Source organism: Mustela putorius, unplaced genomic scaffold (assembly GCF_011764305.1).
Source record: "Mustela putorius furo isolate JIRA1106 unplaced genomic scaffold, ASM1176430v1.1 tig00000224_pilon_pilon_pilon, whole genome shotgun sequence".
NCBI lineage: Eukaryota > Metazoa > Chordata > Mammalia > Carnivora > Mustelidae > Mustela > Mustela putorius.
Genome location: NW_025421321.1, coordinates 17,382,752 through 17,395,618, shown reverse-complemented (window position 1 = coordinate 17,395,618; position 12,867 = coordinate 17,382,752). Strand labels below are relative to the sequence as shown.

The 12,867-nt window shown below is 34.6% G+C and overlaps 1 protein-coding gene across 6 annotated transcripts in view; it reads left to right on the top strand.

Annotated features, from left to right (window-relative positions):
• TSGA10 (testis specific 10) overlaps positions 1-12,867 on the top strand; it is a 151,475-nt gene that overhangs the window by 56,571 nt on the left and 82,037 nt on the right. For all 6 annotated transcript variants that reach the window (XR_006606012.1, XM_045077804.1, XM_045077803.1 and 3 more), the window contains exons 12-14: positions 1,677-1,732; positions 2,820-2,988; positions 6,559-6,669. Coding sequence is in view for 5 of the 6 variants with exons in the window: in XM_045077804.1 (XP_044933739.1) it covers positions 1,677-1,732; positions 2,820-2,988; positions 6,559-6,669 (336 nt within the window). In the remaining variant the exon portion in view is untranslated. The remainder of the gene's footprint in view (positions 1-1,676; positions 1,733-2,819; positions 2,989-6,558; positions 6,670-12,867) is intronic.

Here is a 12,867-nt window from a genome sequence, read left to right as displayed (position 1 = left end):
GTAATCATAGTTTTAAAGCATATTTTACTAGTTGCTACCAATTAAAGTTAGAAAACTCGATAGCAAGTTCACAGTTTTTTAATAATAACAGAACTATTTGTGAAACATTTTAGTTCATTTCTTTTTTCCAAGTAGATTTATGACCATCCTTTTCACATTGAATTTTTAATAATTGAGTCTGTATCTCTGGATAAGCATATTGAGGTTGTACAAGGAATATTACATTGATAATGATGGCATAGATCTCAACAATTTAGGAAATAATGATATTAGGGTCATATTAAGAGAAAAATAGGGTAAGAGGATATTAGATTTTACCCAGTGATTTTTATTGTCTGGATGCTTTACAATGTTCTCAGAGAATCTTACTTCCAATATAAATTTCTGCTGATAAAGGATGTCATTATAACCCATATTTAAAGTTTTACCAACTAATGGCTTTCAGAAACACTAGAAGTTCAGTTAGTTTTTTAGAATTAGATGATAGAATTTATTTAGAAATGTATTGTTATATTTTAAAACCTTGTGTAAATATTCCATTTTAGGCAGTATTTTCTCTTTATTGGTTTGTGCTTCTTAAAGGGGTTTAACTGTTTTGCTAATACGTATTTTAACTATATCCTGCTATTCATTACTGCCAGATGTGGACTCTGCACCATTTTACCAGAAAGCAGAATGGGAAACTGGAGTTAAAATACCCTCAAGAGGAGCACATGAATAAAGGAAGATAACTAACATACACTCACATACACACAACTGTCTCTCTAAAGAACAGGAACAGAACTGGTTGGGAAATACGGATTTAGTTTTTCATCTTACTGCTTGGTTACTAAGGATTTGAAAATTCAAAGGGCAAAATGAAATGTAGTTCCTTAATGAAAGAATAATTTTCTTCCTTTTTTTTTAAGATCTAATGTAGCCCTAATTATTTGTGTATAGTTATATATAACTAGTTCAGGATCAATGGGAGTTTTAGAAAGATGAGGTGTAAGGATGGTATTGATGGCATTAGGATATTCACACCCCAAGCCTTAACCGATTCCATTAATTCTCCCTCACTATACCCAAAAAGGGAGAATGTCAGTAGTTTATTTTTACATTTTTGCTCTATGCCTAATGCTTATCTCTTTATTAGCTTACATCTAAAATTAATAGTATACTTCTATAAGTAATTCATTTGGAATAGCTTTTTGAAGATGATGTTGATGACTAATATAAATAATTTACTTGATCACAGTTATTATTGCTCAGAATTAAAATTAGTGTTACATAATTCACTTTGCTGGGTTTTACAACATGGAGAAGTGAGGAGGTAAATCAGTTCTGTTCCCAGTATACAACACTCCAATGTCAAACCACTGGTTTGCCAACAAGAACAGGGTGATTATGGGGTCTTTGTGTTGCTAGGTGACTACACAGAACATTTTAACAAAGTATTTGCTATATTGATTTCATACCAATGTACCTAAGTGTGGTCTTTTATAAGCATAATCTTGCTTTTATCCAGTACATGTACACTGATATATATGCTTTAGTTTTAAAGTGTAGAAAAGAATAGATGTGAATGTTTAAAACTGAATGGGAATCAGAAAGGGAGGATTTCTTTTTGTTCATGTAGTTTTAAGAGAAATTGTTTAAAATAATTTTTTTATTTAATACTTGTATTATTTTTCAAGGAAAAGACCATTTCAGGCATGAAGAATATCATTGCTGAGATGGAACAGGCATCAAGGTAAATCGTTCACTCCACCAAAATTTGAGCTCTTATTGGGGGCAAAGTACAATGTTAGGTACAAAGACAGTAGGAGACAAGGGGCTTAGTATTACCTATGAGGTGATAACTTTCTAATGTTGAAAGGAAGCATAAGTCTGTCTAGGGAAGTAAAAGAAAACATGGTGTTAGCCATGTAAAGGTAAAAGGAATAGCAAATAACCACAGATCACATTCAAGAGCCTCTTGAATGACAAGTAGGTAAGTGTGTTGGAACCCAAAGTATACGAGAAGCAGTAGAAGGAAAGTCTAACTAGGCAGAGGCCTGTGGTATAGACAAATGAGTCTTGATTTTATCTTTTGGACAATAAGAAATCATTAAAGAAAATTGGGAAGATTTTTGTGTTAGAAAAATTACCCAGGCTGAAGAGATGATGCTAGATTGGGGTAGATGGGTTGGGAGAGAGGAGTGAGGTGTTTATGAGGGAGAGAATCTAGGAGAATGCCAGGTTTCTGGCTAGGGATGAACTGGGCTTTAAGAAAGTATGCGGAAACACATGATTTTCCTCTGAATTTGAAGAGCCTTTGAGACTTTTCTGTAGATATGTCTAGTAATCAGTTAAATATTAGTCTGAAGTATTAAGGAAGAGGCTGAGGCTAGAGATAAGATTTCAGAGTCATCTGAAGATGGGGCTGGGAGCCATGGCTATGAATGGATTTTCTGAGTAAGGGGTAGAGTGAGAATAGGAAGGAGGCTGAGAGTTAAGCCCTGAGAACCATTAATTTTTAAGAGGACAAAGGACAAAGAACCTGCAAAGAAGGCTAAGCTATAGCAGCTAGAGGTAGAATGAAGGCTTTCTTATACTTGGAACATCAGAAGTTTTGAAATACTTAGCAAATCATTGACTATTATGTATATTTAACCTCCCTTTTTATTGTGAACTGTAGGTAACATAGAGAAATTCCTGTGAGCTATATTTAAATTTTAAATGTGTTTAAAATGTCAAATGTTTTCTTGCTTAACTGTCACTCTTCTATCTTATGAGAATTTGTTATTCTGTTTTTGGTAAAATGTCTCTTCTTATGTATTATTTGATCTGTGGAATAGACAGTCTACTGAAGCCCTAATTATGTGTGAACAAGACATTTCCAGAATGCGTCGGCAATTGGATGAAACAAATGATGAGCTGGCTCAGATTGCCAGGGAAAGGGATCTCTTGGCTCATGAGAATGACGGTCTCCAAGAACAGTTTTCTAAAGCTAAACAAGAAAACCAGGTATATTTCCACCTAGAATCTTTTTTCTCCAAGACAATTTTTGTTTTTTTCTGAGACACAGTCCTCATTTCATTTTGTAGAAGAGCTCAGACTTTGGAATCAGCCATTTTTTAAATCTTTATTACACAGAATATGCCACATAATTTCTAAATGAAATTTTCAGACATGACGTATTAAAGGAAAGAGGGAGTGGTGATATAATAGATTTATATTAAACCTTAGGAAGTACTTCCTTGACAATAAATATTTGAACATATTAACAAAGGACGATAAAAGTCTTCAGAAACTTTTGAGAGACCGATAGATTTATTTGATGGACTATTATTTTTTTAAGTATGAATGTATGGACTACGCTACATATTTTGGTCCTCTTTAGCACTGTGATTCTTTGGGAAATTTTATAATTATTCCCTCTTTAAGCCAATATATTTCAGTATATCCACTCTTCATTTCCAATATCATTATTTTAATTTGAGCATAAAAAACTCTTTTTGGAAGCTTTCTTACCCCACTTAAAATGACTTTGTCTAAATGGTGCCCTCACTTGCTTTCACTCTCAGTGTGTTTAGTTTGCATCATGAAAGTCTGTAGTTTTAATTGTTAAATATTTTTTATTTATATAAACAGATATAAAACTGCAATAATTTGTTATTATAAAAAAAATTGCCTGAGCTGTTAAAATACTTTGGTCAAAAATTAATGAAGAATGTTTGGGTGGCTCAGTTGGTTAAGGTTCTGACTCTTGATTTCAGCTCAGGTCATTGTCTTACAGTGGGGAGATTGAGCCCAGGTGAGATCAAGCCCACATCAGGCTCCACACTCAGCAGGGAGTCTTCTTGAGATTCTATCTCTCCCTCTCCTTCTGCCCCTCTCCCTGCTCACACATCCTCTCTCTGAAAATAAATAAATAAAATATTTTCTTAAAAAAAATTAATGAATAATGGACCCTGGGATAGAAAAAGCATACTATATAAAAACAAAGTAATTTTGCATAAAATATGGACTTTAGTTAGTAATATATCAATATTGTTTCATTAATACGTGATAATTATACCACACTGATGTAAGAAGACATCAAGTATAGGGTAGATGGGGACTCTTTATACCACTTTATTTTTTTTTTTTAAGATTTTATTCATTTATTTGACAGACAGAGATCACAAGTAGGCAGAGAGGCAGGCAGAGAGAGAGAGGAGGAAGCAGGCTCCCTGCTGAGCAGAGAGCCCGATTCCGGGCTCGATCCCAGGGCTTGATCCCAGGATGCTGGGATCATGACCTGAGCCAAAGGCAGAGGCTTTAACCCATTGAGCCACCCAGGCGCCCCTCTTTGTACCATTTTCACAACTTTTCTGTAAATCTAAAATTATTCTGAAAGTTTTTTTTTGAGTTAATGTATAGCAATAAAAAACATATGAATAAGATCTACTTTTATATACTCTACTTATAGCTAGAGCAAATAGACTAAAAGTAAATATACCTTATATTTGTGAAAAACTAGATTGAACACTTTTTACCATGTTAATGGTAAATGGCAAAATGGTAAAAATATGTTAACGTATTTTTTTTACTGATTTTCCATGTGTTTTAAATACTTTTTATACTTTCATTTACATGAATTTTTAATGTAACTGGGATAAAACCACATGCCATTTTATATCAAGCTTTTTTCTACATGATAAGGCAGTAGAGTGGAGTATTTAAGATTCATGAGTTTGAATGTCCTGCCTGGCTGTGGGATTATACCATTTAACTTCTCTGAATCTCAGTTTATATATGTAGAAATGGAAAGCAAATGAAAATATTCCTGAAAAGCACTCATTGGAGCATCTAACGTAATCACTGGATAAATCTCTTGTAGCTATTATTAGCTTACTGTGACATCATATGCACTCCTCTGCTTTGTAAACTTCATAAATGTTTTTTAATAATCATAAGAAAATTGTTGTTTAAACAATTTACATTTGTTCAGGAATAGTTTTTTCCCTTTGTTTGAGTTATAGGCCCAAGGGGTAGAAGACGGATCACTCTGTGGACCACAAGTTTAGTACCATATCATAGAAAATTTAAAAAGCAGAAGCCTTTAAAAAAATATCATCCTCAAAATCACAATTTTTAAAAAAATTAGGAGAAAGTATTTTTAGTGTTTTATCCTGACTTTTTCACAAAATATAGATGAACATTTTCCTTTGTTATTAAAAATTATTCTAGGGGCACCTGGGTGGCTCACATGGTTAAGCGACTGCCCCATTTGGCTCAGGTCATGATCTTGGGGTCCTGGGATCAAGTCCCGCATCGGGCTCCCTGCTCAGCGGGGAGCCTGCTTCTCCTTCTACTCTCCCTGCTTGTGCTTTTTCTCTCTCTTTCTGTCAAATAAATAAGTAAAATCTTTTTAAAAAGTTACTCTAAACATTTATCATAGATATCTTGTATATGGACTATGTAGATACTATTTTTTATGACATCATTTACTTAATGTGAATATTTTCACCATAACAGATACTGCCTTAGTGAACATCCTTTATGTTAAATTTTTCTAGTTTTAAATCAAATCAGAGTTTATGAAGTTCGTTTTATAAATTAAAAAAAAAAACTTTTCTAAGTGGACATTTTCAAAGGTAGTGAATACTTATGTATCAATGTCCCACCTTCAAAAAATATTTTTCCAAAACAACATATTTGTCTTTCCTGTTTTTATGAACATTTAAAAATGTTTCTTGAAATAGATGATAGATAACAGGTAGCAGACCACAGATTTGCTTTATGCAAATTTATGTTTACACCAAGATACATGGAAATGCTTATTCCTTGCCATAACAGAGTAACTTTAATTCTTTGCTAATTTGATAGGCAACATAGTATTTGATTTTAAAAATTATTTTTAAAATTAAAATTTAAAAATCCAAAAGTTTAAAAAGTTAAACACATATTTTTGATTACTAGTAAATTTTAACTTTTTTCAAGTATTATCTACTTGTGCATACTTTTTGTGAATTTTCTGCTTGGGTTCTTCGCTTATTTACTATTTTGATTCTTGTGTTTTCTGTTTTGTTTTTTCACTAGTAGGATAATGGGCCTCATGTCACCCATAATCCCACAGACTCACCCAGATTTATTCACATGGTAATAGTTGCAGTATTCTCAAAAGCAGCAAACAAAAGTCCCAGAAAATAAATAAATAAATGAATGAATGAATGAATAAATAAATAAATAAATAAATAATTTTCAAGTCTGTATTTGTGTTTTATTGTTTATTGTTCCATTAGCCAAACAAATTGTGAAGGCAAGTTTAGATAGAGGTGTGGTTAAATGGACTTCGACTCATTGGAAGGAGTTGCAAGGTCTTAAGGTGAAGAGTGTGATATTAAAAGGCATGAGAATTTGGGGTGTTTTAGGTTTTTATGAGTTTTGTATATTAGGTATATTAACTTTTATTTATCACTATTTATTAAAAATATTTAAAATTTATGGTGATTTTTGACACAGAGGGTTTTTTGTTTTGTTTTGTTTTTTGTTTTTTTTTTTTTTTTTTTACTTTTTCCATAGTCAAATCTAGCTATCTTTTTCTTATAGGCCCTGTCTAAAAAATTGAATGATACGCACAATGAACTTAATGACATAAAACAGAAGGTCCAAGATACTAATTTGGAGGTTAACAAGCTGAAGAATATATTAAAATCTGAAGTATGTATATAGTTTTTTCCTCTTTGCTCTATTTCCTAATAGAGTTTGCTAAACTTATTGATCATAGGAACCAACTGAGTCAAGTCTTTCCTTAATACATAGCATATTTTTGTGTTGACAATGATGGGTTGTATGTTTACTGTATATGTAAATGTCATTGTAAATGTGACCATATATTTAGAATGACACCAATGTCCAGAAAGATAACTCAAGAATATGTCACGTTTAGTTTGCCACTCAGCCATTCTAGATAAGTAGAATCCTGCTAAATAGGTGAAGGAAAAAAGACAAAATTCACTTATATTTGAAAAATGGTAGTTTTCAGTGTATAAACCTTTGACAAAAGAGGCTCCACCAGATTTGGTAGCAGATCAGAATTGATCGCCCTGTTATGGGGCCATCTATTTCTTAGGACCTGAGAATATATGACTCTGCTCTATAATTCTCTGTTAGTAATCATTTGACCAAACATTTGTAGCATACATCAGACAATACCAAATAAATCTGGGTATATGGGTGGCAACGCTGGAATAGACAGCTTGACCAAGGATATTAGGTTAGCCCATTTGGTAAAATATTATCTAAAATGCGGTAGTTGTGGGGGGCAAGATGGTGGAAGAATAAAGGACCTGGTTTCATCTAGTCCCTTTAATTTAGCTAGATAACTGTCAAAGCATTCTGAACACCTACGAATTCAACCTGAGATGTAAGAAAAGAATTGCTGGAATTCTACAAATAGAAAAACAACCATTTTTTGCAAGAAGTGGTGTGGAGAAGTGAATCTGAGGAGATGTAATATAGTATGATAAACAGTGGGGAGAGGGAGCCGCTATAAATCAGCTACTGTAAAGTGATATAGCCCCAGAGTGCAAAATCAGGAGTTTTAGAAGTCTGCCCCACTGAGAGATGTCCCTGCCTGAAAGGTGCTCAGGTGGCAAAGTGGGGCAGAATCCTAGATGGGAGAGTGTGGTTTCGGGATCCCTGGGGTCACAGAAAGAACAGGGATGCCTGAGCTAGCATAGTTCCCAAGCACTGGAGCAGGGTGGCTATGGTCAGTGAGCCCGGGAGTGGGCTTGCAGCTTGGTTTGCCATAAACCACAAACCTGCTGTCTATGCAGGGGCCCTGCAGGCCTATGGCAGGAGGATTGTTGTGGGTGCATAGAGCAGGAGTCTGCAGAGTTTGGCACTCTGAAAAGTGAAGATTGCCTTTCCCTGAGGTTTTAAGAAAGAGAGGGGGCCACCATCTTTCAGCTCCAGGGCTGGAGATCAGCACACTGCCATTTTTTATTTTCGTCCTCTGAAGTAGTACAGAAAGCCTCCAGGGAATGAAAGCTACATAGAAGAACCCAAAGCAGCTTACACTGAGCCTGGCCCCTTGGCAAAGGGTGGTACAACTCTAACCAGGCAAAGACTCCTGAAAATCAGCACAGCAAGTCCCTCCACAAGATGACCAGCTATATAGCATTAGGAGAATATCAAGTTTACCAAGCACACAGAATTGCAAAACTCCAGCACTAGTGGAAAATATTATATAGAATTTGAGGGCTCTTTTTCATTATTCTTTTATCTTTCAATTTTAAAAATTTCCCCTTTTCAACTATTTCCTTATTTTATCAACTCTGTTTCTAAGTTATTTTTTAACATGAATTTTTAATATTTAACATTTTTACATTTATATTTTATAGATATATTCATTTCTGGTTTCCTTTCATTGTATTAAATTTTATTTTTGTTTATATATAAGTTTTGCTTTCTTTACAATTTTGAGATTTAGTATCTTCTAACAAACAGACCCCAGTACACCCAGGACAAAGTGGATCACCCTGTTTTGTCCACCTGGGATTCTATATTCTCTTTTTTCACCCTTTTTTTCTTTTTCTTTCCTTTTTTGGATTCTGACCTCTTTGGATATGTCTACTGTGGTTGATTTTGTTTTGTTTTGTTCTGTTCTCTTGTTCGTCCATTCTTCTGTGGGCAAAATAACTAGTAAGAATTCAAAACAAAGGAAAGAACCAGAGGTAATACTTTCTGCCACATATCTAAGTGATATGGATATAAATAAAATGTCAGATCTGGAATTCAGAATAATGATTGTAAAGTTATTAGCTGGGTTTGAAAAAAGCATGAAAGACACTAGAGAATCTCTTTGTGCAGAAATAAAATCTAATCAGGCCAAAGTTAAAAATTCTCTAACTGGGATGCAGACTAAGTTGGATGCTCTAACAGTTAGAGTAAATGAAGTAGAAGAGAGAGCCAGTGACATAGAAGACAAAATAATGGAAAGGAAGGAAGCTGATGAAAAGAGAGAAAAACAACTAATGGACCATGAGGGGAGACTTCAAAAAATCAGCAATACCATAAAGTGAATCAATATTAGAATAATTGGGGTCCTAGAGGAAGAAGAAAGAGAGAGAGAAAGACGGACAGAAGGTAAATTTAGCAAATCATAGCTGAGAACTTCCCTAATCTGGAGAAGGAAACAGGCATTCAAGTCCAAGAGGTAGAGGGAATGCCCCCCAAAATCAATAAAAATAGATCAATACCCCAACATATAATAGTGAAGCTTGCAGATTTCAGAGAAAATCCTGAAAGCAGCTTGAGGCAGGAACTCCTTAACCTACAATATTAGAAACAGTAGACTGGCAGCAGACCTATCTACAGAGACCTGGCAGGTCAGAAAGGGCTGGCGTAATATATTCAGGGCAATAAATGAGAAAAACATGCAGCAAAGAATATCTTATCCAGCAAGGCTGTCATTCAGAATAGAAGGAAAGATAAAGAGCTATAAGGACAAACAGAAAATAAAGAAATTTGTGATCACTAAACCAGTCTTGCAAGAAATATTAAAGGGGATCCTGTAAGTGAAGAGAGAGCCCAAAAGTAACATAGACTAGAAAGAAACAGACAATCTACAGAAAGGATTTACAGGTAATACAATGGCAATAAATTCATATCTTTCAATAGTTACTCTGAATGTAAATGGGCTAAATGCTCCAATCAAAAGACACACGGTATCAGATTAGATAAAAAAAGAAGACCCATCCATATACTGTATACTTAAAGACATCCAAATACTTAAAGACATCTCCAGATTGAAAGTGAGGGGGTGGCATTGATCATGCCAGTGGGCATCAAAAGAAAGCTGAGGTAGCAATTCTCACATTAGACAAATTAGATTTAAATCAAAGACCATAGTAAGGAATGAAGAGGACTACTTCATCATACCTAAAGGGTCTATCCAACAAGAAGATCTAACAAATATAAATATTTATGCTTCTAATTTAGGAACAGCCAATCCCATAAACCAATTAATAACCAAATTAAAGAAGCACATTAATAATAATACAATATTATTAGGAGACTTCAAAACCCCACTCATAGCAACAAACAGATCATCTAAGCAGAAGATCAACAAGGAAATTTGAATTTTTTTTTTTTTTAATGGACAGAGCATTTCATCCTAAAGCTGCAGAATACACATTCTTCTGGAGTGCACATGGAACATTCTCCAGAATAGATCACATACTGGGTCACAAATCAGGTCTCAGCAGGTACCAAAAGATTGGGATTATTTCTTGCATATTTTCCAACCACAATGCTTTGAAACTTGAACTTAATCACAAGATGAAATTTGGAAGGAACTCAAACACTTGGAGGTTAAAGAGCATCCTACTAAAGAATAAATGGGTGAACCAGAAAATTAAAGAGTACTTAAAAAATTTCATGGGAACAAATTAAAATGAAACTACAACTGTTCAAAACCTTTGGGATTTAGCAAAGGTGGTCCTAAGAAGGAAGTACCTAGCAATATAAGCTTTTCTCAAGAAATTAGAGAAGTCTCAAGTACACAAGCCAACCTTACACCTAAAGGAGCTCATGAAAGAACAGCAAATAGAACCTAAACCAAGTCAGAGAAGAAAAACAATAAGAATTAGAGCAGAAATCAAGGAAATAGAAACCAAAAGACTAGTAGAACAGATCAGTGAAACTAGAAGCTGGTTCTTTGAAAGAATTAATAAGATCGATAAACCCCTAGCCAGATCTACCAAAAAGAAAAGAGAAAAGACCCAAATAAAATCATGAATGAAAGAGGAGAGATCATGATCAACACCAAGGAAATATAATGAATATATGAGCAACTATATGCCAACAAATTAGGCAATCTGGAAGAAATGGACACAATCCTGGAAACATATGAACTACCAAAACTGAAACAGAAAGAAATAGAAAACCTGAACAGACTGATAACCAGCAAAGATATTGAAGCAGTAGTCAAAAATCTCCTAGCAAACAAGAGTCCAGGGCTGCAGGGCTTCCCAGGGAAATTCTACCAAACATTTTAAAAAGAACTAATACCTATTCCTCTGAAGTGGTTTCAAAAAATCAAATTGGAAGAAAAACTTTCATACTCATTCTATGAGGCCAGCATTACCTTGATCTCAAAACCAGAGGAAGGCCCCACCAGAAAGGAGAATTACAGACCAATATCCCTGATGAACATGGATGCAAAAATTCTCACCAAGCTACTAAACAGTAGGCTCCAAGAGTACATTAAATGGATTATTCACCATAACCAAGTGGGATTTATTCCTGGGATGCAAAGGTGGTTCAGTATTCACAAATCAATCAACATGAAATACATCACATTAATAAAAGAAGGGATAAGAGCAATATGACCCACTTAGTTGATGCAGAAAAAGCATTTGACAAAATACAGCATGCTTTCTTGATATAAATTTTCCATGATGTAGGGATAGAGGGAACATACCTCATTATCACAAAAGCCATATATGAAAAGCCCACAGCAAATATTCTCAGTGGGGAAAAACTGAACGAATTTTCCCCTAAGGTCAGGAACGTGACATGGATGCCCACTCTCACCACTGTTGTTCAGTATAGTATTGGAAATCTTAGCTTCAGCAATCAGAAATAAAAGGCATCCAAACTGGCAAAGAAGTCAAACATTCACTCTTCACAGATGACATGATACTCTATTTGGAAAACCCAAAAGACTCCACCAAAAAACTGCTAGAACTGATACAGGAATTCAGCAAAGTCATAATCCTATGACTATATATATATTTTTTTATTTTTCAATGCACAGAAATCTGTTGCATTTCTATGCCCTAACAATAAAGCAGCAGAAAGAGAAATCAAGGAATTGATCCTGTTCACAATTGCACCAAAAATCATAAGATACCTCAGAATAAACCTAACCAAACAGTTAAAAGATCCGTACTCTGAAAACTATAGAATACTCGTGAAAGATATTGAGGAAGACACACAAAAAATAGAAAAACATTCCATGCTCATGGATTGGAAGAATAAATATTGTAAAAATGTCTATGCTACCTAGAGCAATCTACACATTTAATGCAATCCCTATCAAAAAACCATTAACTTTTTTCAATGAAATGGAACAAATAATCCTAAAATTTTTGTGGAACCAGAAAAGACCCTGAATAGCCTGAGGAATGTTGAAAAAGAAAACCAAAGTTGGCGGTATCACAATTCCAGCTCTATTACAAAGCTGTAATCATCAAGACTGTATGGTACTGGCACAAAAACAGACACAGAGATGAATGGAACAGAATAGAGAGCCCAGAAATGGACCCTCAACTCCACAATCAACTAATCTTCAACAAAGCAGGAAAGAATGACCAATGGAAAAAGTCTCTTCAACAATGGTGTTGGGAAAATTGGACAGCCACGTGCAGAAGAATGAAACTGAACCATTCCCTTAAACCACATACAAAAATAGACACAAAATGGATGAAAAACCTCAATGTGAGACAGGAATCCATCAAAATCCTTGAGGAGAACACAGATAGCACAGCAACCTCTTTGACGTCAGCCGCAGCAGCTTCTTCCTAGAAACATCACCAAAGGCAAGGGATGCAAGGGCAAAAATGAACTTCATCAAGACTTCATCAAGATAAAAAGCTTTTGCACAGCAAAGGAAACAGTCAACAAAACCAAAAGACAGCTGAACGAATGGGAGAAGATATTTGCAAATGACATATCAAATAAAGGGCTAGTATCCAAAATCTGTAAAGAACTTATCAAACTCAACACCCAGAGAAAAATATTCCAATCAAGAAATGGGCAGAAGACATGAACAGACATTTCTGCAAAGAAGATATCCAAATGGCCAATAGACACATGAAAGTGTTCAACATCACTCAGCGTCAGGGAAAT